General features: G+C 48.0%; 1 protein-coding gene across 3 annotated transcripts in view; it reads left to right on the forward strand.

Annotated features, from left to right (window-relative positions):
* The window catches only part of SH3KBP1 (SH3 domain containing kinase binding protein 1), a 244,058-nt gene that overhangs the window by 178,567 nt on the left and 43,341 nt on the right, over positions 1-22,150 (forward strand). For all 3 annotated transcript variants that reach the window (XM_059384727.1, XM_059384726.1, XM_059384728.1), the window contains 4 exons: positions 3,666-3,773; positions 14,025-14,076; positions 17,161-17,241; positions 19,965-20,124. In XM_059384727.1, coding sequence (XP_059240710.1) covers positions 3,666-3,773; positions 14,025-14,076; positions 17,161-17,241; positions 19,965-20,124 — 401 coding nt within the window. The remainder of the gene's footprint in view (positions 1-3,665; positions 3,774-14,024; positions 14,077-17,160; positions 17,242-19,964; positions 20,125-22,150) is intronic.

Consider the following 22,150-nt stretch of genomic DNA (forward strand, 5'->3'; position numbering starts at 1 on the left):
CCCTGTAAGCATATATGAGTTCTAAAGTTACTCTGGATATGCTTCTGCTTATTAAAAAAATTTTTTTTAAAGATTTTATTTATTTATTTGACAGAGAGAGATCACAAGTAGGCAGAGAGGCAGGCTGAGAGAGAGAGAGAGAGGAGAAAGCAGGCTCGCTGCTGAGCAGAGAGCCCGATGTGGGACTCGATCCCAGGACCCTGAGATCATGACCTGAGCCGAAGGCAGCGGCTTAACCCACTGAGCCACCCAGGTGTCCCTAAAATTTTCTTCATTGTTTTTCTCACATGTGAAGGAAAAGCGCTCGTTACTATGATTCTTGGATTAGTGCTTGCAGAAGACTAAGGTGAGGCATGGATTTGCACCAGTTGGAAAGTTTGGAAGAAAGCTTTTGAAAAGAAATGTAGCACTAAACAATATTTGAGTGCCTTTTATGGATGTAATTCTGTATCAGATGCTCTGAAATGAATGTGCAGGCAAGTTCAGTCCGCATATAAGCAAACGTTCCACCCATGACAAGATTTAAGATGGTTTGAAAAGCTGTTAATGATTTTTTCCTCTTTGGTACCAGAACTCGTGGTTGATAAAGGTCATCCAAAGGGACCTTGCATAATATGGTGGGGGGGGGGGGCTCTTTTGCGTAAATCTCTAAGCTCCCTGGACTTAGGATCATGTTCTTTGCTGGTTTCACGTCTGGTGCCAACAGAAGGAACTTGAAGATACTTTGCATTTCATGGATGTTTGTTGAAGTGAATATCATGAAATGCAAATTAACACAGTTGTGAGTGTTCAAGAAAAGAGAGAGCACTCATCATTATCACTTTCCTAAAGGTAAATTTCAAGCTGGGTTTGAGGAGAAGAGGACTTGTCCAGAAAAAGAGGAGAAAAAATGGTACCAAGCATTTCCTCAAAAGCAGAGCCATCTGGATTGAAAGATTTAATTTCTAAGGACTTAAAAGTAAAGGAATGTCACCCCCTACTCCTTGGCAAGATTTTCTGGTATAGTTGATGACAAGATCTTCTCAGAGCTGGAGGAACATCAGAAGCCATCGTACTTTGCCACCATCACAATCCCTGTTCATAGATCCTTCTGTGGGGACTGATGCTAGATTGTTTAGGGAGTGATGTGACCTGAGCAGGACCAGAATACCTACCTGGGCTTCTCTTATCATTTTCCAAGAAAGATAAGCATTCCCCCATGTTGTCTTTTTTTTTTTTTAAGATTTTATTTATTTATTTGACAGAGAGATCACAAGTAGGCAGAGAGGCAGGCAGAGAGAGAGAGAGGAGGAAGCAGGCTCCCCGCTGAGCAGAGAGCCCGACGTGGGACTCGATCCCAGGACCCTGAGATCATGACCTGAGCCGAAGGCAGCGGCTTAACCCACTGAGCCACCCAGGCGCCCCCCTCATGTTGTCTTTTGAACCTCAGTTTGTCCTGGGTAAATCTGAACTTGATGCTTCAAGTGTCTGTTTATCAGTGTTGGTCAGGACTAGAATTTACCATCCGTGATTAAGGATCCATTTCTAAAACCCACACCTCTTCTAAAGAGTTCATTTATCTTTGCAACAGATGGAGGGGAGAAGGGAGGTGGTGCTCATTCACTTCCTCACCTGAGGTGGACCTTTTCTTATGTAAAATCATCATGAGTTAAGGTCTCTGGAGTCTACTTTGTCCTGATAGCTGGAGATCACAGAACTCAGGGTTAGAAAAAGTCCTCATTGATTCCACAAATACTTATTATTATTGGACATTGTGCGGTGGGTTGGGGGCATAAATGGTCAAAAGCCAGATACGTTCCTCACCTTGCTAAAATGTATGATCTCACATACACTGTGGCCCTCGGGGGTCTACAGTGGGGCCCTAGGCCCACTGCACATCTGCAACTTGGGACCTTCTGGCCCCTTCCCCACCCCCACTGCCATTGCGGAGGACCATGAGTGTCTCTCCATGGGCCCTGAGCACGATCTCCTCCCTTTGTTGAGTGATGTTGCCGCGCTTCAGACGTGACTTTCAAAGTCCTACGTGTTACTAACATTTTCTGGAAAGCCTCTGCTGGTTCTTGGCTGTAGCAGGAATTGTTGGTCATAGTCTGAGAATTGGGTTTTTACTCAAGGTTGATACCCAAGAGCAGGGTGTGTACATTGTCCGCACACAGGGCAGGAAGAAGCACCCAAGTGAGTGGGTTTGCAGTAGGCCGGGCAAGTCTTGGACCGGGGGGCAGAAGTGGAGTTGGAGCCAGAGGTCAAATGTGAGATACAAAGTAGAGCAAAATAGAAATGGTTCTGTGGCCTGAGGTGGAAGGCCCAGGAGAACCACAAGGCTGTGCGGCTTGGGTCAGAAGCTTGGCACAGTCTCGCGCTCTTCCCGGCACCTCGCACGAAACAGGCGCTCAGAAAGCTTCTGACGAGGGAATGAACAGAGTAGGGTAGCACGTTTGAACCGGAAGAATGAGTAGATTTGTTCTTTCATTTAGTGAGCAAACATTGAGTTCTGTAAGGTGGGGGAAGGGCTTTTCCCAATGTCAGCGGTGCCCCATCACCACGGAGAGGAGAAGGTGAGGACAGGTGGTGTGTTCACAAGCTTGCCCAAAGTGTGATTCTTCTTATGCTTGCCTGACTGTCGCAAGGCCCCTTTTTAATTTCCACAAGATTTATGTCAGGCCAATCAGCGAGGACATTTGTGCATGTGATATTTCCTGAAGCCACGTTTGTGGCTAATGAAATAATTTTAAAGCTTCAGCAAAATTAAGACGAAGAAAATACATATTATCATCCCATGTTTAAAGAAAAGCGGATGGCACTGATGCAGGGCCTCTGACAGCAGCCCTGGGTTCTGAGTCCCAGCCCACTGCTCTGGCACACTTGTGCTTCTGTTCTCCCATCTGACTTTGGAGATTTGTGCTGACTTCATCTCAGTAACCACTGTTGCGCTATTAGTGGCCTCAAGGGAAGGGCCTCCCTCCATTCTCTCTAAAAGGGGTGTGGGACCAGGGCACCTGGGTGGCTCAGCCGGTTAAGTGTCTGCCTTCCGGATCTTGGAGTCCCAGGATCGAGCCCCACATGGGGCTTCCTGCTCAGCAGGGAGCCTGCTTCTCCCTGTGCCCCTCACCCTGCTTGTATTATCTCGTTCTCTCTGTCTGTCTCTCTCTTAAATAAATACAGTCTAGGACGCCTGGGTGGCTCAGTCATTAAGTGTCTGCCTTTGGCTCATTTCATGATCCTAGGGTCCTGGGATCAAGTTCTGCATCGGGCTCCCTGCTCCGTGGGGGGCCTGCTTCTCCCTCTCCCACTCCCCCTGCTTGTGCTCTCTCTCTCCCTGTGTCTCTCTCTGTCTAATAAATAAATAAAATCTTATAAATATATACATATATACATACAATCTTTTAAAAAAAATAAAATAAGGGTGCCTGGATGGCTCAGATGGTTAAGCATCTGCCTTCAGCTCAGGTCATGATCCCAGGGTCCTGGGATGGAGCCCCGCATCGGGCTCCCTGCTCAGCGGGGAGCCTACTTCTCCCTCTCCCTCTTCTTCTCCTCCTGCTTGTACTCTTTCACTCTCTCTCCCTCAAATAAATAAATAAAATCTTTAAAATAAGATAAAAGGGGTGTGGGACCTCTGCAGAGGGTGCTTGCCCCATTTCTCACTCTGCTCTCCCGTTTCCTAGGACTGCATCGATGTGGGCTGGTGGGAAGGAGAGCTCAACGGCAGACGAGGAGTGTTCCCTGATAACTTCGTGAAGCTGCTTCCACCTGACTTTGAAAAGGAGGGCAATGTAAGTCTTCCTGGCCTTGAGGTCAGCGCTCCACATGCCGTCAGCATGTGGCTCCCATGATGGGTCTTGGGAATACCAGGGGAGGGAATTTAGTGGGCCACTGAAGAGCCCTGGCATTTTAGTTCAGTGGACCAGCTTTTGGAGCCCTCTGCCTTTCGGTAGGCTGGGCACAAGTGTGAACGCATTCATTACCTTCCCCTAGCCTCAGTTTCCTCATCTGACAACTGATCACGGTGATCCTTATTCTGGTGTTGCTGCACGAATAAACAAGATAGTGTGTGTAAAGCCCTGGGTGTGATGCCTGCAACATATAAGCACCCAAGTGGCAAGAACTCTCGGGCACTCCGTTTGGTAAGCGGACTGCCTCCCTCCTGTGCGGCATGTCCTCGGAGGGGTGGGGAGTGGCTCAGGGCTGGCCGGGCAGGTGGCTGCAAAAAGCATGCTGTGACGCAGAGGATGCAGAGCAAGGCCACCCATGTTCTTACACTGTGTGTACACATGTGGCCTTGTATACACGCATTTGTCCATACGTGTGTTTGCCTACACCTCTGATCGGTTTTCTCTTTGTGGGGCTCCGTTTTCCAATGCTGTGGTTTCAGTGAGCCAGCCCGTCTTTGCCTCACTCCAGGTGTACTGTCTCTCTGATGAGGATGAAGCAAAAAATTTTGGAAAAGTTAGAAGCACATTGTAGCATAAGGGGCAGCAATTGGTCTTTCCCATTCTGCTCTGCACTTCAGGGCTGTTGGCTCAGGCTTTGCTTGACTTCTCCTTGCCTTTCTGGACTGGTTCCTGTTTATGCCTGCTGGGACACTGCTACTGGGCCATGAACCTAGCCTTGACCCATGACCATTCCAATAGAGCTGGAGTTTATGAAGGATAGCTACACATTGGTGGATTTGTTGCTAAGGATACTGAACAGCATCGATGGTGTACGTACTGCTTTGATGAACGAATGTGTTGATTCAAGAAGCTGTGGTGTTGGGACCCACCAAGGTCATGCCCTGCCGATCCTCAGATTGGTTTGAAGCCTAGGGCCACCCCTTAGGCTTTAGGATAGCTTGCTTTACTGTATTGTTCAGCGGAAGAGTGTTCTGCTCCACACGTGTTATTCTCTCTTGGAACTGAGTTTGGGGTTCAGAGAATCTGGATTCTGCTTCCTGGTGTTTTCTATATCCCTGACTCTTAGTGCTGGTCCACGGGCCACACTGTACATTACCTGGAGCTTCTTGGAGATACTCGGGCCCCACCTGCGACCTGGGCTTCACAACCGGCATGTAACAAGACCCTCTGGCGAACCGTTTCCACATTACAGCTTGGGATGCTGCTATAGAAGCAGGTGTCTGTCTGAGTGATGACAGCTCCACCCTCCAGTTCCTGACTATATCGGAGGAGGGGAATAAATTCCTGGAACAGAGAAGGGTTCTCCATTCAAGAAAAAATTTCCAGCAAACAAAATTACTCAAGCCATTTTTATTGGCAGGTCAAGGTGTGGTGGGTTATCAGTGGACAGAATCCACCCCCAAGAAAAACAGATGCCAACGTTTAGTACCGACGGGATAGTAAACATTTTGAAGCAAGAGGACACAGGCGTGAGGTATGGCAGCCGCGTAGAGAGTAGAGTGCCCATGACTCCAGGCCACAGCGTCAGCTGGACCTGGGCCTGACTGTGGCCCTGTCACTTACTTGTTCTGTTCAAGGTCACCTCCGCGGGATGTGTCTGAGCCTCAGTATCTTCATCTACAAAACTGTGAGAAGAAGCGTACCTACCTTGCTGAACTGTTGAGAAAATAGGAATTCGTTAGCCCGGCACCTGGTGCTTGGTAAAGGCCCCACACAGGTCAACTCTTGCCGTCTTTTTAATTACTGTTTGCACGAGTGTGGGAAGGCCTCCGCAGAAACTGGGCCATAATGATAGACGTCGGACTCTGGTTCATCTTGTTTCAGCCAGTCAAATCAACACAGTTATCCTGACGGCTTTAGGAGCTCCCCTGGGATTCCAAATGCATCTGAGAACTTTGAGGCTAGCCTTCAAAAAGAAATCTAGTATTTTAAAAAATACATTTGTAGAGACAGGCGAACACAGAATGGCATAATATTCATGTTGCTTCTCATGTTTTCTCACGATCTGCTGCCTGGCAGTTATGTTTTATGTTTATTTCTTCATCCACCGTGTGCGTATTGGGTCCATCAGCTAGCCACCGTGCTGGCTGATGAGAAGGGAAGAGTGCATGCAGCTGCTGCCCTCGTGGGCTTAGCGTCAGGCAGCAGGTCTGATGTTCGGAGCCATAGAGACCTGCTGGACCTTTCCAAAAGGACACTGAGGGTGAATCTCTTCCAGGGAGTGGAGGGGAGAGGGCCGTCCAGACTGCCCGTCTGACCCTTCTCACCAATCTTTGCAAGCCTGGTAAAAAGTATTCACGTCCTGAAGCATTCAGATGCCAAGACCTTCCTGGTGACTCCTTTCCCTGTGGCCAAGAAATCGTAGTAAGCATGCTGTCCTGCTGGCCGTTTGCCACCTTGCTGGTTCTGTGGGAGATACTGTGATTTTGAAGGCTGAGGTAAAATGTGGATAATTCTTTTAATAGATGGGCCAAGTCTTTGGTCGCCTCTACTGTGGCCCCTTGGTTTCTAGTTCCTAGTCATATTTTAGTGGGGTAGTAATGGCACCAGGTGAGAGTGATTCCATGGCATACCCTTCTAGAAGCTCTGCTCTGTTACATAAGATATTAAGGGAAGGCTTCCACCGAGAGAGTGGAGTTGTCAGTGAGGAGTGGACTCAGCTTGCTCGTTGAGGTGTGCACGCTCTTTGGGGGCCCTGTAGGCATCTCGCCAACCTGGGCAAGCAGCCACCATCTCTTTGATAGGTCTCTTAACCACATCCCTAAGAAGATGATGACTCGGCTGAGGGAAACAATAGTCAAACCTGTCAGACAAAGTAATACCCACAGCTGAGGAGTGGTTGTATAATGTGACATTCAGCTTTTAGAACATGTGAAGCATTACATCCTTTTCATCCCCCACCCCCCACCTCAGCCCACAAAACCAGCCAACCAGCTTTGCACCGGCCGCTCTAGCAGCCTTTATCACGGCGCGCAGAGGATTGGTGAGCCGGTGACAGCGTGGCGGGAGCTGGGGCTGTTGTTTGCTGAGTTGGCTGTGTGAAGATGATTAGAATCATTAGCACAAATGCACTGTGTGAATGACAGAGTCTGCCACCGGTTTCAGCACATGTCATCTAGTCTTGCCAGTGGCTGGGGCTGCAGCCGTTCACCCAGAAAAGAGGACGGGCTGGGGTGATGAGGGTAGACAGCAGCAAAGAGCATTTATGCGGCGGCAGACCTCTTGAATCAGTAGGTGTCACCAAAGCATTCTGAGGAGGCTGGCTCTTTTCTGCTGCGGCTCGGTTCGGACTCAGGTGGTTACCACAGAGCCTTCTGGAATTTCCTGGAGGGCTTTGGTTCAGAGTTCCCGGCAGATTCTCTCTCATTAGGTGACAAACGCTTTGGGGCTTTCTTTCAAGATGTTCCCGGGGAGGGGGGAGAGCACCCATTGGTCTCTTGGTGCATATTTTAGAGCAATTATATAAGCTATTTATGAGAGAACCTAGATTTGATGGCTGGCTATTTATTTTGAGACTTGACAGTAAAATTGAATATCAAAATGGAAAGATTAAATATTCTGAGAGCTCCAGTGAAGTGGTGCACATGCTCTGTCATCATTATGGAAGGAAAATGGGCAACTTGAACTCTCAAGAACAGCAGAAAACTCACCGTCATTGAAAAAAAAATAGAATAGATATCCTGAACAATAATGTTCCTGAACGATTGCTTTTTAAGAAAAAGTCTCGAGCTCTAGAGCCACGAAGAGAAACTGTTCAAATCACCAGAAGAGAACGTTACTGTTCTAGGGTCCATTGACATGAAGGACCCTTCTGAGTTTGAGGACCATGTCAAGAACCAGCCTGTTGCCCAGGTTCCCCCAGTGAATGTTCTACAGCAGAGGATCTGCCTCTCAGGTACACAGAAACCTTCCCTCAAAAATTTCTAAAGATGCCTGTGGCTGCGATGCAGGCTCACCTTTGCCAACTCGCAGAGACTTACCCAGCGAGCAGACTGCCAGCTTACTAATTGCAACAAGAACTGAAATGTCAGCCAGTCTGGAACACATGGGTCTGCCTGCCCAGGGCGTTCGCTCCCTGCGGGCCGGGTTTTTTAGAAGCCAGATTTCACAGGAAACCACATTTATTTGGTGCTTTCTGCAAGAGTTGGTGGCCCTCACCACGGGTCCTGCAGGTCTAGCTGGAGGCCCCCTTATGCACCAGAGGGTGGGGCGCACCCGGGGAGCTGTGTGTTGAACTCAGCTCATCCCAGAGGCTGCTGGCGAGCACATGGCACCCCAGGCCTCACCAACTTTCCACAGCTCTCAAGGTTCACAGCTGACCGGACCCTTCCTATTCATTGTCCATCTCCAGACACGCTGTGCAATCCAGTATGTTCCCCACTTTCTCAGTTATGGTCAAGTACCGACCTTAAGATCGCTCAGCAGTTTTGTCCAGACTTTCACAGGAAAGGAAGACTTGTTGGATTCCCACAATGGCTAGGCCACTGGAGGGGGATTTTGCCAGTGTAGCTGTGACTACATTCTGTTTACCACCTTCCTAGGAGGCCCCTTACCTTAGCCCCCATCGTCTGACAACCCAGTTTATAAAACCGACTCAACCCAAATTTTATCTGTTCCTAGCCATGTCCTTCAGCCTTTTGAGAACCAGTACTTCTAGTTTCTAAAGATGTCCAATGAATTATTTCCCCCAAATGGTCTTTCAAAGAGAAACAAATATGTGCTTCCAATTATCACCATTGTGAAAAAAAAATTCACCTACAACCTTGTCTACAAACATGTAGTTTTCTGGGTAATTTCACCTGCAGAGATGGGGACCATGAAGGCACTAATGTCACCCAAGCATAACCTAATGGTGGAGCCCTAACTGAGCTTCCCCAGAGTAGCCTGGATGGCCCCCTTCTCCCTTCTCTGCTGGTACTTACAGCCTGTACTCGCTCAGTTGAGCCCCTCATTCAGTTGTACCCTTGCCTGGCATGCTTCTCTGTCACTGCTCTGCCTGAGCGGTCATCTCTTTGAAGGCAGAGCCTGTGTCCCAAGCTTCTCCTCCATGGGGCCCAGAAGTATGTGTCTTAGTTCTGCTGGAACAGAATACCATAGACTGGGTGGTTTATAAACAATAGGGCTTTATTTCTCACAATCCGGATGCTGAGAAGTCTAAGGTCAAGGTGCCAGCAGAAGTAACATCTAGTGAGGGTCCACTTCCTGGTTCATAGATGACTGTCTTCTCGCTGTGCCCACACATGGCAGAAGAGGTAGGGGAGCTCTCTGGGGTCTCTTCTGTAAGGACACTGATCCCGTCTTTCAGGGTGCCACCCTCATGACCCGGTCACCCCCTTAAATGCAACACCTCAACATACCCCACATTGAGGATTAGGTTTCCCTACAGGAATTTGGGGTCCATTCAGTGGACAAACATTCAGCCCATAGCAGCATACAGGGTTCGCTCTCAGGATTGGCTTGTCATTTGGTGACCACGTGTACCTTCCCTTCCTTCGACCCCTCCCCTCCCACTTAACTGCTCTCTCCTGTGCTAGCCTGAAAGAGGAAGGGGGGGGGCAGGGAGAAGCCAGGTCCCTTGTCAGACTCCTCCTCCCAGACATAGTGGAACTCGGGTCTTTCTATCTGGATGTGAGGTCTGGGCATGGAGTTGAGGCTTCACTTTTGCAGTGGGCGGAGGGAGCAGAGGCATGAGCCAAGGGGGTAAACTGTGAGAGCATCTTGGGGAGAAGCCAAATATCCAAGCCTGCATGATTCCCCAATAGGCTAGCATTCTAGATGGGCCCAGCCAAGAGGGAGACCAGGGATGCAGGCCACCGGGCCGAAGGTTAAGTTAAGAGAGGAAACTCAAGAGAGACCCTGCTGAGAGCAGGTTTTTGTGGTGGCCCCTGGGGACCTCCTATGCTAGGGACTCTGTAGGGTGCAGAGGGGCCCTTGCTGTAATCACGGGGAACCAACGAGCAGAATGGAGGCCTTTGTGTGTTTCTAGAGCTGTGAGGGATATCCTGGTCAGGAACTGTCCATTTTTGTTCCCTTTCCAGCTTCACACAGACACCTCTAGAGAACTTAAGAGTACCTGGAGGAGGGTTTCCCAAGGCTGAAAAATCAAGCCAAGGTTTGCTTCCCTCTAGCAAAGTGCCCCCCTCAAGGTTACCTGGCCGTCAGGAGTGCGCTCCTCTGATTATTCTCAACAAGCCACATGTGTGGGGCCAGAACTCTGAAGGCAAGAGGCCCAGTGGCAAATCAGAATTCCTGCCAGGGAGGCCGGTTGAGCCAGCTGATGAGCTCTTTGCCTGGGACTGGCCAGGCTTGCCAAATAAAGGGCAGAGTCAGCTCGGAAATCCATCAGCAGGAAGTAAGACTTGCCTTCCTGCTGTCTTCACTCCAGAACATTCAGATCTATTTCCTTCCTGGTAATAATGGTAAGAAATCAGATCTAGTTAACATATCCTTTGAAGGATGGTGTTTGCTTAGTGTCCAAGCCAACGGCTCGACATTGACAGACGCACACACAGGCACACGCACGCCTGTACACCCTGTGTATGGGAAGACCGCAGAACGCATTCTGCTCTCCTAGAAATCAGAAAATGTTGGCTCATTGATTTTGTTAGGAACATTTTCATGCTGACTCTTAATGAATTGCCACAGTCTGGACATTGAGGGATAGGAGTTCTGGGCTCTCTTTGGCTCCTGCCCAGTGATTGGCCCAGCCCCTCTGGGTCTCAGTCTCCCCAGTGTAGAGGGGACCCTGTGATCGTTCATAGCTCTAATATCTTCTGTCTCTAGCATTGATTTACAAATCGAGAAGGCTGAAGCCATCTGAATTTGGATCAGGAGTGTTATATTTCCTCTATGGAGGGAGGGATAAAGAGAAGAAATAGAACAAGTGCCTCTAAAAATTCATGACTTAAAATACTCACTTGGGTTGTAAGGGTGTTTCTGACTGCACACCTGTGGCACCGGCTAATGCCAGTCAACTCGGCAGAGCACGCGCTGGGCTACTGCTTAACCTGGAGGTGCCCTCCATGCTATTTCCTTCTTCCGGTCACAGTCGGACATTTTGGGGAAAACCGACTAAGCGACGTGCTTACGTCTTCTGATTTAAGAATCATGAATGCCTGTGCTGAAGTCTTTCCTGTCACGTTTTGCTACAGATTTTCCCAGCCTGCCTTCTCAGTTCTCACTGCCTCGTCTTCCTGTTGCGTTTAAAGAGGAAAATCCTTGTAGGCTCCTGTGCAGTCATCTGTTAATCACTTGGGGGACAGTCTGGAGCTGCCTCTGAACCCAGGCCCCAGTTTTTGTTTAGAATTCCCTTCAAAGACCTCTTCTTTGAAAACATGGCATCATTTTTCCTCTAGGGAGGCAGGAAGGCTAAGTCTGACGGCATCATCGAGTGAAGTCAGTCAAAGAAAAAAAAAACAAAACAAGAAACGCAGGACAGCCTGTAAACCCGTTCCGCTCATAAGCACAGCTGGCCCACAGCCAGCGCAGATCAAACCTGGTGGGGACAAGGCACACGGTCATAGACTGTGCCCTCCTTTCAGAACTGGCCCCACTTGCCTTCACTACCACCAGGGCTCCTCGCGACCCCTCACACCCCTGCCTCCGCCACTGTCAGGCCCACACTTGCCGTGACCACGCTTGTCACACTCAGTCTCTTAGCCTAACACTTCCTGTCCTCTCTCTTGGTGCCACTCTGCCCTGCCCCGGTCACATTCTGTGTGTCTGCTCCATGTCCAATCTGACAACACTGAGGGATTTTTTTTTTCTTTGCACAGTAATCTTGGCAAAACATGATGACTTGTAATTGTCTTTTTTTTTTTTTTTTAATTTGGGGTCCTGTGGTTTGAGGCAAGGTCGCTGGGGTAACAGCCTCGGCAAGAGGAGGCTCATGTGAAATTGGTTATAAAATGTTTCAAAGGAACAGGAAGTGAGCAAAACATTCACAGGGTAGGCATCGCTGGGGCTTGGCCAGGAAGAAGTAGGCCACAGGGCTCTGTCTGTGAATCAGAACTTACTCTGATCCTGGGGTAAAGGAAGGTTAGTTGGCAGAGTTTCAACAATAAGTTCATGAGGTAAACACACATCTGTCCCCAGCTAATTTAGACAAGGATAGAAAAGGAAGGCAGAAGAAGGAGGAGGCTGGAGTGGAGAGCTAGAAGGGGCTGGCAGATGGGAAAGGGCCTTCCGCCAGCGAGACGGCCTGTGTGCAGGGGGAGGGGGCCCTTAGAGCATTTTTTCCGTCTCTTTTTTAGAATGACGTTAGCCAGTACTCATATAGGCAGCACCGAAACATATTAAGAAGGAAACACACACACACACACATGCCCATAATCCTATACTAGTCAGGTATCACGCTATAAATTGGTTCCTTTACAGTCTTTTTCTCTTTCTGTATATTTTGTAACGTAGTTGATCTGAGCTCATATTGTAGCTATAGCATAGCATAATACCCACATAATACCCAACTTTCACATGATACAGTTCCCTGTGCTTTTGTGTATACCGCGTGTCGTATATGGCCGTGTTGTGGGCTGTCTTGTGGATGCCCTCTGGCAAGGCGGGTCCTTTGCAGTGGCTCAGAGCAGACCTGTGGGTCAGACAGCACAGGGCTGGGCTCCCAGCCCCCATGCTATTTAATAGCATGGTGACTTGGGAAGTGGCTTCATCTCTTTAAGCCTCAATCACTTCATCTGCAAAACGGGCATACTAAAATCACTACTTAAAGTCTTGTCATGGAGATTCAGCAGGGCAGTGCTTACTGACTCCCTGTGCGTGTGAAACTACCTCCTCTCAAGAGGGAGGTAATACCATTGCCATTTTCCATATGAGAAGCTTTAGCTAGGTCAGTCCACCTGCCCCGTGTCCATGGCTGAGACTTGAAGAATGACTTGAAACCCCACCTCTCGGCCACCACGCTGCACTACTTCCTCCAGGTAATGGCCACATCAGCCAGCTACTGAAGAGCAGAGGTGACATGTCACAGAATCCAGAGCCTTCCTGTTGTGATGCCTCCTGAGAAAGTTCTTCACAAGTCTCCTATTCTCAGGGTTTTACTCGAAATCATTTCCTTCTTTGTGCTAGTACCATAGCAGGCCCCGGTGGGCCCCAGAGGGTAGGGGCTGGGGACTGCACGGTGCTTTGGCTGGTCCTTGTGGTGATGTCAGAGTGGTATGGTTTCAGAGTGCAGGACAGACTCTCTAGAGCTGTTGAAAAAGTCACTGGTGTGTAAGGCCCAGAGAGGGTTGGGAGAAGTATCAGCGGCAACATGGATTCAATTCTCAAATCCTCTGATTTCTATCTTTCCTTAATGACTTTGATATTGAGATGGTTTTCTCCTGCCTCTGGCTCTCCTCTCCAAGTATGGTGTCCAAGAGTTGTGCCCTGGCTGGATTCTTGGTCCCTGAATCACTTGCCAAGTGCAGCCTGACCCTCTTCCTCCTACAGTCAATCCTGGGTGAGCAAGGAGAGGCCCTGGAACCGGTTCGGGGCGATGCCACCGACTGCTTCACTGCCTCGTCACCTACAGAGTGACAGGTTGTGAGAGAAGAACAGAAAAAAAGCTCCATTCCACTTTCCAGGGTACACCTGGTCTGGGGGGGCAGCTCACAAGTGGCCTGCCAGCCTTGGGGTCAGAAGGGCTGAAGGTTTAGAACCCACTGACTCCCAGCCACAGCAGCCCCTTGGCCTGCTTTTGGTGAAGGTTCCCTGTCCAGAGCAGATCTGATTTCGTGCTGTCCCAGTGACGCTCCGGAATCACTTGGTTATTCAGCAGATTAAATCTTAATTGCAAATGTGGTTTCGGTGTAGGAGTACCATTGTGCTTGCTGGTCGCAGGCCATTTTTGCTGAGCCGTGCTTTTCCAGAAGGCTGTTACAAATTTAGAAAGGGGGAAATGGTATTTCATTTGTCCATCAAAGTTTTGTTTTGCAGACTGAATTTATTTTAGTGTTGGTTTGAAGGTGCCAAAACCTGACATCCCCAGAGAGAGATTTGCTCAATTTTTTGGAGAACTCCTCTGGACTGTCCAAACTACATCTAGAAAACAATGTCTTCGATCCTTATGTGACAGGCCAACAATCTCATTGGCTTGCCAACAAACTCATGTGTTATCATTTTTGACTCATTTTTCAGAGACCCAAGAAGCCGCCTCCTCCGTCCGCTCCTGTCATCAAGCAAGGGGCAGGTAATGTGCTTCCGTTCTGGACACAGTGCGTGACTTTCTGTGTGTATTTACAGCACCCTCGGGAGAGCTCAAGGTTCTTAGATTCAAATGCCACGGATCACCAAATTGGGAACTTACCACTTGGTCTCAGCAGGCAGATTTTAAATCTGTTGCTGCTTCTCCTAAAAATTAAACATACCATTAAAATGTATCCCTGGTACAGCAAAAAAAAAAAAAAAAATCTAGCCTCCCAAGTGAATGACCAGAAAGACTTTGCTTTGGAGTAAACCAGTTTTCTTACACTGTTGTATTTTTTTTTTTAATTTCTCATCAACTGCTTTTGAGGAAAGAAGAACTGAATTATCCTGCTTTGCCCGGGCCCACCTCATCTCGAGAGTCAGCTTAGGGAGGATTGCTTCCACAGGTCATAGCCTCACCATGCATGTACAGTGGGGCTAAATTTTTAACCAAAAAAAAAAAAAAAATGCATGGTTAACCAAAATTTGTACTTACTTCACATACCCCCCCCCAACTAAAAAAAATGTTCTTCTGGCAATAAATATCTTTCCTCATGAGACTTTTTTCATCTTAAAAAGAGTCCAGTTCACTTTTTCTGTGTAGTTCAGACATGAAGGTTGAATAACATAGGAAGACATGACATGATTGGACGTTTGGTAACTCATTGCGCACAGGGTTCTCATACATAGAAAAGATCATTCGTATTTCCCCATTGAACTCTCCTTTATAATTGTTAAGAACTAATTATGGGGAGAAATTCCTCCATGAATAACTAGTTAAGTAGCATTTTAAAAAATTAACAACTTAAACAGAAGAAGACTAGGGGTATTTTTAGTTCCACACATTAATAACTGTGATATTTCTATAGCATTTAAAGTATGAATAAATTTCCGGGTTGGTTTATTCTCAAATTTATTAATGAGTGATTTTTTTAAGGCCTTTTGGCCCACTGAGTTTGGGGGGGTAATCAGCTTGACCCCAAATTCCTTTACCATTCCCTTTAGGATAGTTGAGAATTAATGAGCTTCTGCCCTGAAATGAGGTGTTAATTACGCCTCTTGCCCCGCCCCCCCCCCCCCCCATCGTAGTTTGCATTGAGCAGTTTAATTTTGCCACCTAGTGGTTCACACCGGATCAATATTTTGTTGTGCTGAAATTAAAACTGGCTCTTGTTTTGCTTTTCTCTGGCGACCCTTTTCCTTGAGGCTTTGGTGATGGATTATAGACCAAGGAGATAAGTTGAGTGGCCCAAGGCTCAAGGAGCCTAGAATGTAACTAGGATTGGGTTCTTCATGGCAGTAGGATTGTCAGTTCCTCCTGTATCTCTAGGAATAACAAACATCTTCGTTACCATTAGAAGCCTAGACTGTAGCACAGTAGGCAAATTCTTTCTCTTTTAAAGCAGTTTTATGTAAGGTTATGCTGGATCTCTGTGGGCAAAGCAAGATGGCATTTAATTTTCCTAGATTCCTACTGCTCATCTCTTTTTTATATAATTTTTATGATGTTATAGTTTTTGATGTAGAATTCCATGATTCATTGTTTGTGTATAATACCCAGTGCTCCATGCAATCCTTGCCCTCCTTAATTTATCCTGCTGAATGATCCTGGGCATTGCTTTGTGACAGGGAGGTAGATATTTATATTTTCCTTATCATCAGCTTTCCTCGTATTTGATTATTTGACCAAAAAACCCAAAAAAGTATGGAATTGACAGAAATTAGATACAGTGTTTAATTTGTAATGAGTCATTAAGGAGATTTCGGTAAAGTGTGTTCAGTGGATTTTTTTTTTTCAGTTCCTTTGGCTCTGATACTGTGTCATTGAGATTTTAGTTCCAGGTACCCATCAATAGGAATGGGCAGTAAGGAATTCACCGAGCACTCAAGCAAGTCTCTAAGTCTGAGGAGAACTTGTGATTGGTTTTATGCTTTAGCTGTTTTGCAAATGTACTTATGCACCTGAGGCCATGGGCCCTGCTGAGGACCCCAGGTGAGGGAGCAGCTGCAGTCGGCAGAGCCCTGCAGGTATATTTGGGAAAATGTCATATGTAACATTTGAGGGATTCAGGCACAGATATACTAGACTGAAGGACAACCACAGATCTCTGCACATCCCTCTACTTAAGAATAGGCTCTCGTTATTATGGCTGCATAACAAACCACCCCAAATATGGTGGCAGAAAACAACGGTCCTCTTATGCCCATGGCTTCTGGGATCGGGAATTTGAACAGGGTCTGGCCAAGATATCTTGTCTCTCCGCTCCTTGATATTTGGGACAATATCATTTTTGATATTTGATATTTGGTATTTGGGATAGCTGGGAACGCTGGGCCAGCGGAAGCTGGAGGACCCACTTTGGAGATGGCTGCTTTGCTGTCAAGTCTGGCTGCCCTTGACAGGAATGGCTGGAGGGCTGGGCTCAGTGGGGGCATGTGGAGACCATGTCTACACATGGCTTCTTCAGCGGGCCTTAGGTTTGTGGACTTCTCACATGGACATTCAGTGTTCTAGCAAATAAAGCATAAGCGACACAGTCTTTTATGACACAGCCTTGGAAATTATATGGTATCATGTTGGCCCCTGGTTGAAGCAGTCACAAGCCTACCCACATTCCAGACAGGGGACACAGACCTCACCTCTTAATGGGCAGGGTAGCAAACAATGTGAGGCTACAACATAGGATCCAGATCCCTGTGAAATTTCTTTTTATTTGTAGAGCAATCGCCAGTGACCCATTATTTTCATATTTTGATGATTGACTTGCCTATACATATTTTCCACCCACACCCAGTGATTTCCTGTGACTGTTTTGATGTCTCAGGAAGTCAGATTTAAATATCAGAAAATAGTAATGGCATCCTTGTAAATTAAGGACATATAGGCAGGCAAACTTAATGACATAGGCCAGAAATGGCTTCTGCTGTTTTCTAAGCGGCTTATATTTGCCAGGTAGCACCAGCGCTCAGCTTAGGGGGAGAAAAGTCTATTGACTTTGCTGTACCTGATAAATATTTAAAATGCTGGTGTGTCTAATAAATGGATAGAGAAAACATGTTCTGATCACTGTTATCCTTTCCCCCTTAGGTACCACTGAGAGAAAACATGAAATTAAAAAGATACCTCCTGAGAGACCAGAAACGCTTCCAAACAGAACAGATGAGAAAGGTATGAAATCAAGTCTTCACTGGTACTGCTCGAACAGCCAGAGACAAAGCCGTCGGTCAGGGGCTAGTCCAGATTACCCACAGAGTTTGTTTGTAGGGGAGAATATGGTGATTATGGTTTTATTTTGGTTGCTTTTAAATATCCCATTTCTAAGGAAATCGGAGAGAGGGTTATGTGGTGCTTTTTGGGGCCAGAATTCCTCACCGAATGAAAAACAACCAGACCAGTCACTTAACACATCAGGGTTCTTCATCCCGGTCTTCCTGCCATTGCTACCCTCCCTACACCAGCATCATCGTGAAGCCAAGGTGCTGACGAGAAGTTTCCTGAGGCCCTGGATGTATCTACCAGAGTTTCCATCCTACCCTCTCCCATGCCTCGTGCCCCAGGGCACTTATTCCCTGTTGCCGGGTGCCTGTAGACTGAGAGAAATTGCCATCAGGACAAATGAAAGCCATCATCCTCGGTCACTGCTGGACTTTTGACTCTGGCTACTATGTCACAGACACATGTCCTTGGTCAGGAATGCTAGGGGGGAGGGGCATGGCAAAACTGGGAGAAGCAGCTCAGGGCCCACAGTCCCCTGAAGGCGGTCAGGAAAGTCATCTGAAGGGGAGTAGCTTCCCAGGACTCACAGAGTCAACTTTTACAAATGTGTTTGACTCCCTACTGTTCTGAGTACATCTCGCAGAGAAATCTGCATGCTGTGGAAGGACTCATTTTGTTAGGTGTCTAAGATTTGATTGATCACACATTTTATGGGGAAAGTGCTATGTTATTATTATGAACAGGAAGCAGAGCAAATTCCATTTTAAAAAGCAGTTATTTGGAAGTCACAAGAGAAATACTGAATTAATGAATGTAATTATTTGGAGATACTCCTGGGTGGCCTCATGAAATTTTATTGTGAAATTTCATATTTTTTTTATCCGCCTGCCAAAAGTTTTGCCAACATTGCCAGCTCTTAAGAAGTTACATCTCTTTTCCTTCACAGTGAACACTTAAAATCTAAGTTGTGGAACCTCATTGAAAGGTCTGTGTCCCAGAGCAGTGAAAAAACAGCCATGTGTATATCATGCAAACAGCCCTTTGAGGAGAGTGTGTGCTGTGACATAACCGAACACTGCCCCCTGTCCACACGGAGGACACATGACTAGTCTCTGGCTGACCATCAGACTCCAACACAGGAACTTCCTGTTCTGTTCCATGCTGACTGACATAAGGACTTGGCTTATGTGTGAACAACTGCCCCAGTTGGCTGGCCAAGTGACCACACACTTCTGATTCCTTCCACTCCTCTGATTCCTTGTTCAGTGCCACAGTGGGTCTGGAAGGCAGAAACCCTGGTCAGAACAACAGGGGAGCCAGAGAGCCAGCCCCACCCTGAGACTTGGCCTTCCCTGTGAGGTGGGCACAGCCCCCCATTTGCTCAGCACACGCCAGAGAGGCCGCCCCCCAGTACATTCCAGCAGGAGGAGTCTCCGCTCCTTTGCATCTGAGCCAAGCCCTTCCTCCTCTGGTCCGCGTGGACAGTGAATGAGCTCCCAGCATTCCCAGATGGAGCGTATTCCCCTACTGAAGTGCGGGGGTGAGCACAGTGGTGTCTGTATAGTAACTGGTGGGCTTTTTAATGCTTTGCCAATCAGCCTGGGCACCTGAGCAATATGAGTGTGTTTGCAAGAGGAACTCTTCAGAGTTCCAGCTTACGAGTGAACATAGGGAACAGGCCTGTCCTCCAGTGGGCAGCTCTTTGGAGTTCCATCTTTATAAAGAAGAACATGCATGTGTGCTTTTTACGCCACACACGGGGCACGGCTAACTGGGGACAGAAAACACGAAGCTGTCAGTCACGCTACTGCTTAGTTGGCTGCCAGATCTGACTTTAACTTCATTTTAATAGCGGACTTAAATCCTTGGAAACCAAATACCTGTGAAATCCCAGTTTACCTTCCAAGTTCAAACTGTACACAAAAAAGAATCCAGAATTAATTCTTTATTCCCAGAAATGCCCCCCCCCCCCGCCACAACTTACTGGTTCATGGCCCCTTTACACAGGCTGACCTGAGAGGCATCAGGCCTCTTGCCTCCTCACACCCAGCAGGACGTGTGGGTTCTTGACCAAACTCATCAACCGTTTGCTGAGCACCTGCTATGTGCCAGGCACTGGGTCGGCTTTAGAGGGACAACCAGACATGGGCCCCGCCCTGGGGGACTGACGGCCTACAGGCTCTGCCAGGCATATACACACCCGGAAAGTAGCCAAGTGGAACCCATTTATGAAGGGCTGCCTTTCTGGGCTCAGATGAGGGAGTAAGAAAGTCTGCCTCTGAGGGTAGGTTCGGCTGTTGAGAAGGGAGTGTGACAGTGTCCTGGTTCAGCCAGGCCAATGAGTAGGCCTGAGAAAGGATCTGTGGGAGCTCACCACGGGTGGGCAGTCGCCGGAAGGGCCCTCCAGGCCAGCACAGGCAAAGGCCAACAGTGGGCTGCAGCTGGAGAGGGGATTTTCCTAACTTGACCAAAAAAATAAAGAAGCCTCTAAAAATACATGAATAAATAGAAATTAAAAAAAAAATAATGCTCTTCACCCTCCAACTTCACCTTTGCAAGTAGCCTCAGTGATTTTTTTTTTTTTAAATACAGGAAACGAGCAGTCTGCCCCTAAGTACTGTCACTTACGCTAGATCTCCCTGTCTTCTTTATGCTTTTTAAACAATGACTTAAAGAAAGACCAGAGAGAGAGCCAAAACTGGATTTACAGAAGCCCTCTGTTCCTGCCATACCGCCCAAAAAGCCGCGGCCACCCAAGACCAATTCTCTCAGCAGACCCGGTGCGCTGCCCCCCAGGAGGCCTGAACGACCAGTGGGTCCCCTGACCCACACCAGGTACTGCTCTGCTCTTGCCACCGGGGGCGGGTGAGGGTTGGCCGTGGGCCACAGGAGAGGGACCTCGAGTGCGAGTGCGGCCAGCAGAGGGAGAGGGGACAGAGCTGCCCTTCCACCTTCTAGCAAAGCTGTCTGAAGACTCCAGCTACTTCTGTTCTTGCTTCTTCTGTGCTTGGGCAGAAGTGGGTTCGAGGCCGGGAGGCACAGTGTGGGTTTTAGGCTGAGCAGATGGGAATCAGGTATCTTGCATGTAGGCTCTGCTCACACGGAAGGGTTTTCCCTGAGCTTCTTGAGGGCATGCCAGCCGCCCTTCAGACTGGACATGTGGGTATCACGACCCCCGTCATCCCTGGAGGTCCCCCTGGCCTCAGGTGCGCACCACTCCCTGGGAGCTCCATGCCCTGACCCTCTCCCTGCTCTGCGGTGCCTCTTGCCCCAGCCCCAGGCTCCCTAGGCCCTGGACTGCGCAGCCCTATTGTGGCACCGAGGACCCGTCATTGGCGAATATTGTCTTAGTGTACGTGTCTCCAAACTGTGAGACACCCTCAAAGGCAAGGGACATGCTTTGCTCAGGCAGAGGTTCTGAGGTGTGCCTGGCACAACTCACATTTGTTCGCTGGCTGGGCACACAGGTCGGAAGTGGGGAGTCAGAGTTGGATATTGTGCTCCAGGGCCCGAGCTGCCCACCACGGAGCAAAGAAGGGTTGTATTCGTTCCCCAAGTTAGCTGCCAGAACTTTCTCCTAGTATGTGTGTATTATGTGTGTTGGTGTCATACAGCAGAGCAAGCTGTTGGCTTGGAGGTCTTGCCATGTACCTGTCAGCACACAGTCACTCACCAGATTTTTGTTCTTTTGAGCCAAGTTTGCCTGGTGAGTCACATGGGGCTTCCGCGCCCTCAGGCTGGGGTCAGCAGGCTTCCTGGTTTGCATCTCATCTTGCTCATAGGTGGGCGGGCCTTGGCATGTCACTGCCCCTCTCCGAGACCTTACTTTTTCTGCCTATAAATTGGGGATGATAATGGAATGCAGACAAAAAGATGGAACACGACAATCCCCAGTAACCTCATGCTTGTAAATCAACGTTAGTTCCATTGTCATTCTTTCTTTTTTTAAGATTTAATTTTTAAGTAATCTCTACACCCAGTGTGGGGCTCATTTACTTCTTAGGAAACAAGGTTTAAATCGTGACATAAAATTGACCTCCATAGCCATTAGTCAGTGTGCAGTTCAGTGACATCAGGGACATCTGCATTGTGGGGCAAACACCCGCATGCGACCACAGACCTCTTTCCATCTTGCAGAACTGAAACTCTGTACCCATTAAGCACCAACTCCCCTTCCCACTTGCCTAGCCCCTGCCAACCACCAGTGTACAGTTGACCTTCGAATACGCAGGGTAAGGGGTACTGACCCCCATGCAGTTGAAAATCTGTGTACAACTATGCCCCCCTCCCCGAAGCTTCACTGCTAATAGCTTACTGTTGACCAGAAGCTTTACCAATGTAAAGAGTCGACTAACGGGGCGCCTGGGTGGCTCAGTGGGTTGGGCCGTTGCCTTTGGCTCAGGTCATGGTCTCAGGGTCCTGGGATCAAGTCCCGCATTGGGCTCTCTGCTCAGTGGGGAGCCTGCTTCCCTCTATCTCTCTCTCTGCCTGCCTCTCCATCTGCTTGTGATCTCTCTGTGTCAGATAAATAAATAAAATCTTAAAAAAAAAGAGTCGACTAACATATAGTTTATAGTTCTATGTATTATAGACTGTATTCTTACAATAAAGTCGGCTAGAGAAAAGAAAACATTATTAAGACAATCATAAGGAAGAGAAATTAGATTTTGCAGTACTGGGCTGTATTCATTGAAGAAAATCCACATATAAGTGGACCCACACAGTTGAAACCTGTGTTGTTCAAGGACCAACTGTGCTTTCTACCTCTGTGAATTTGATTCTTCTAGATGCCTCATGTAAGTGGAACCACATAGCATCCGTCTGTTTAACTGGCTGATTTCACTTACCCTGATAGCCCCAA

This window comes from Mustela nigripes, chromosome X (assembly GCF_022355385.1).
Source record: "Mustela nigripes isolate SB6536 chromosome X, MUSNIG.SB6536, whole genome shotgun sequence".
In the NCBI taxonomy this organism is placed as follows: domain Eukaryota; kingdom Metazoa; phylum Chordata; class Mammalia; order Carnivora; family Mustelidae; genus Mustela; species Mustela nigripes.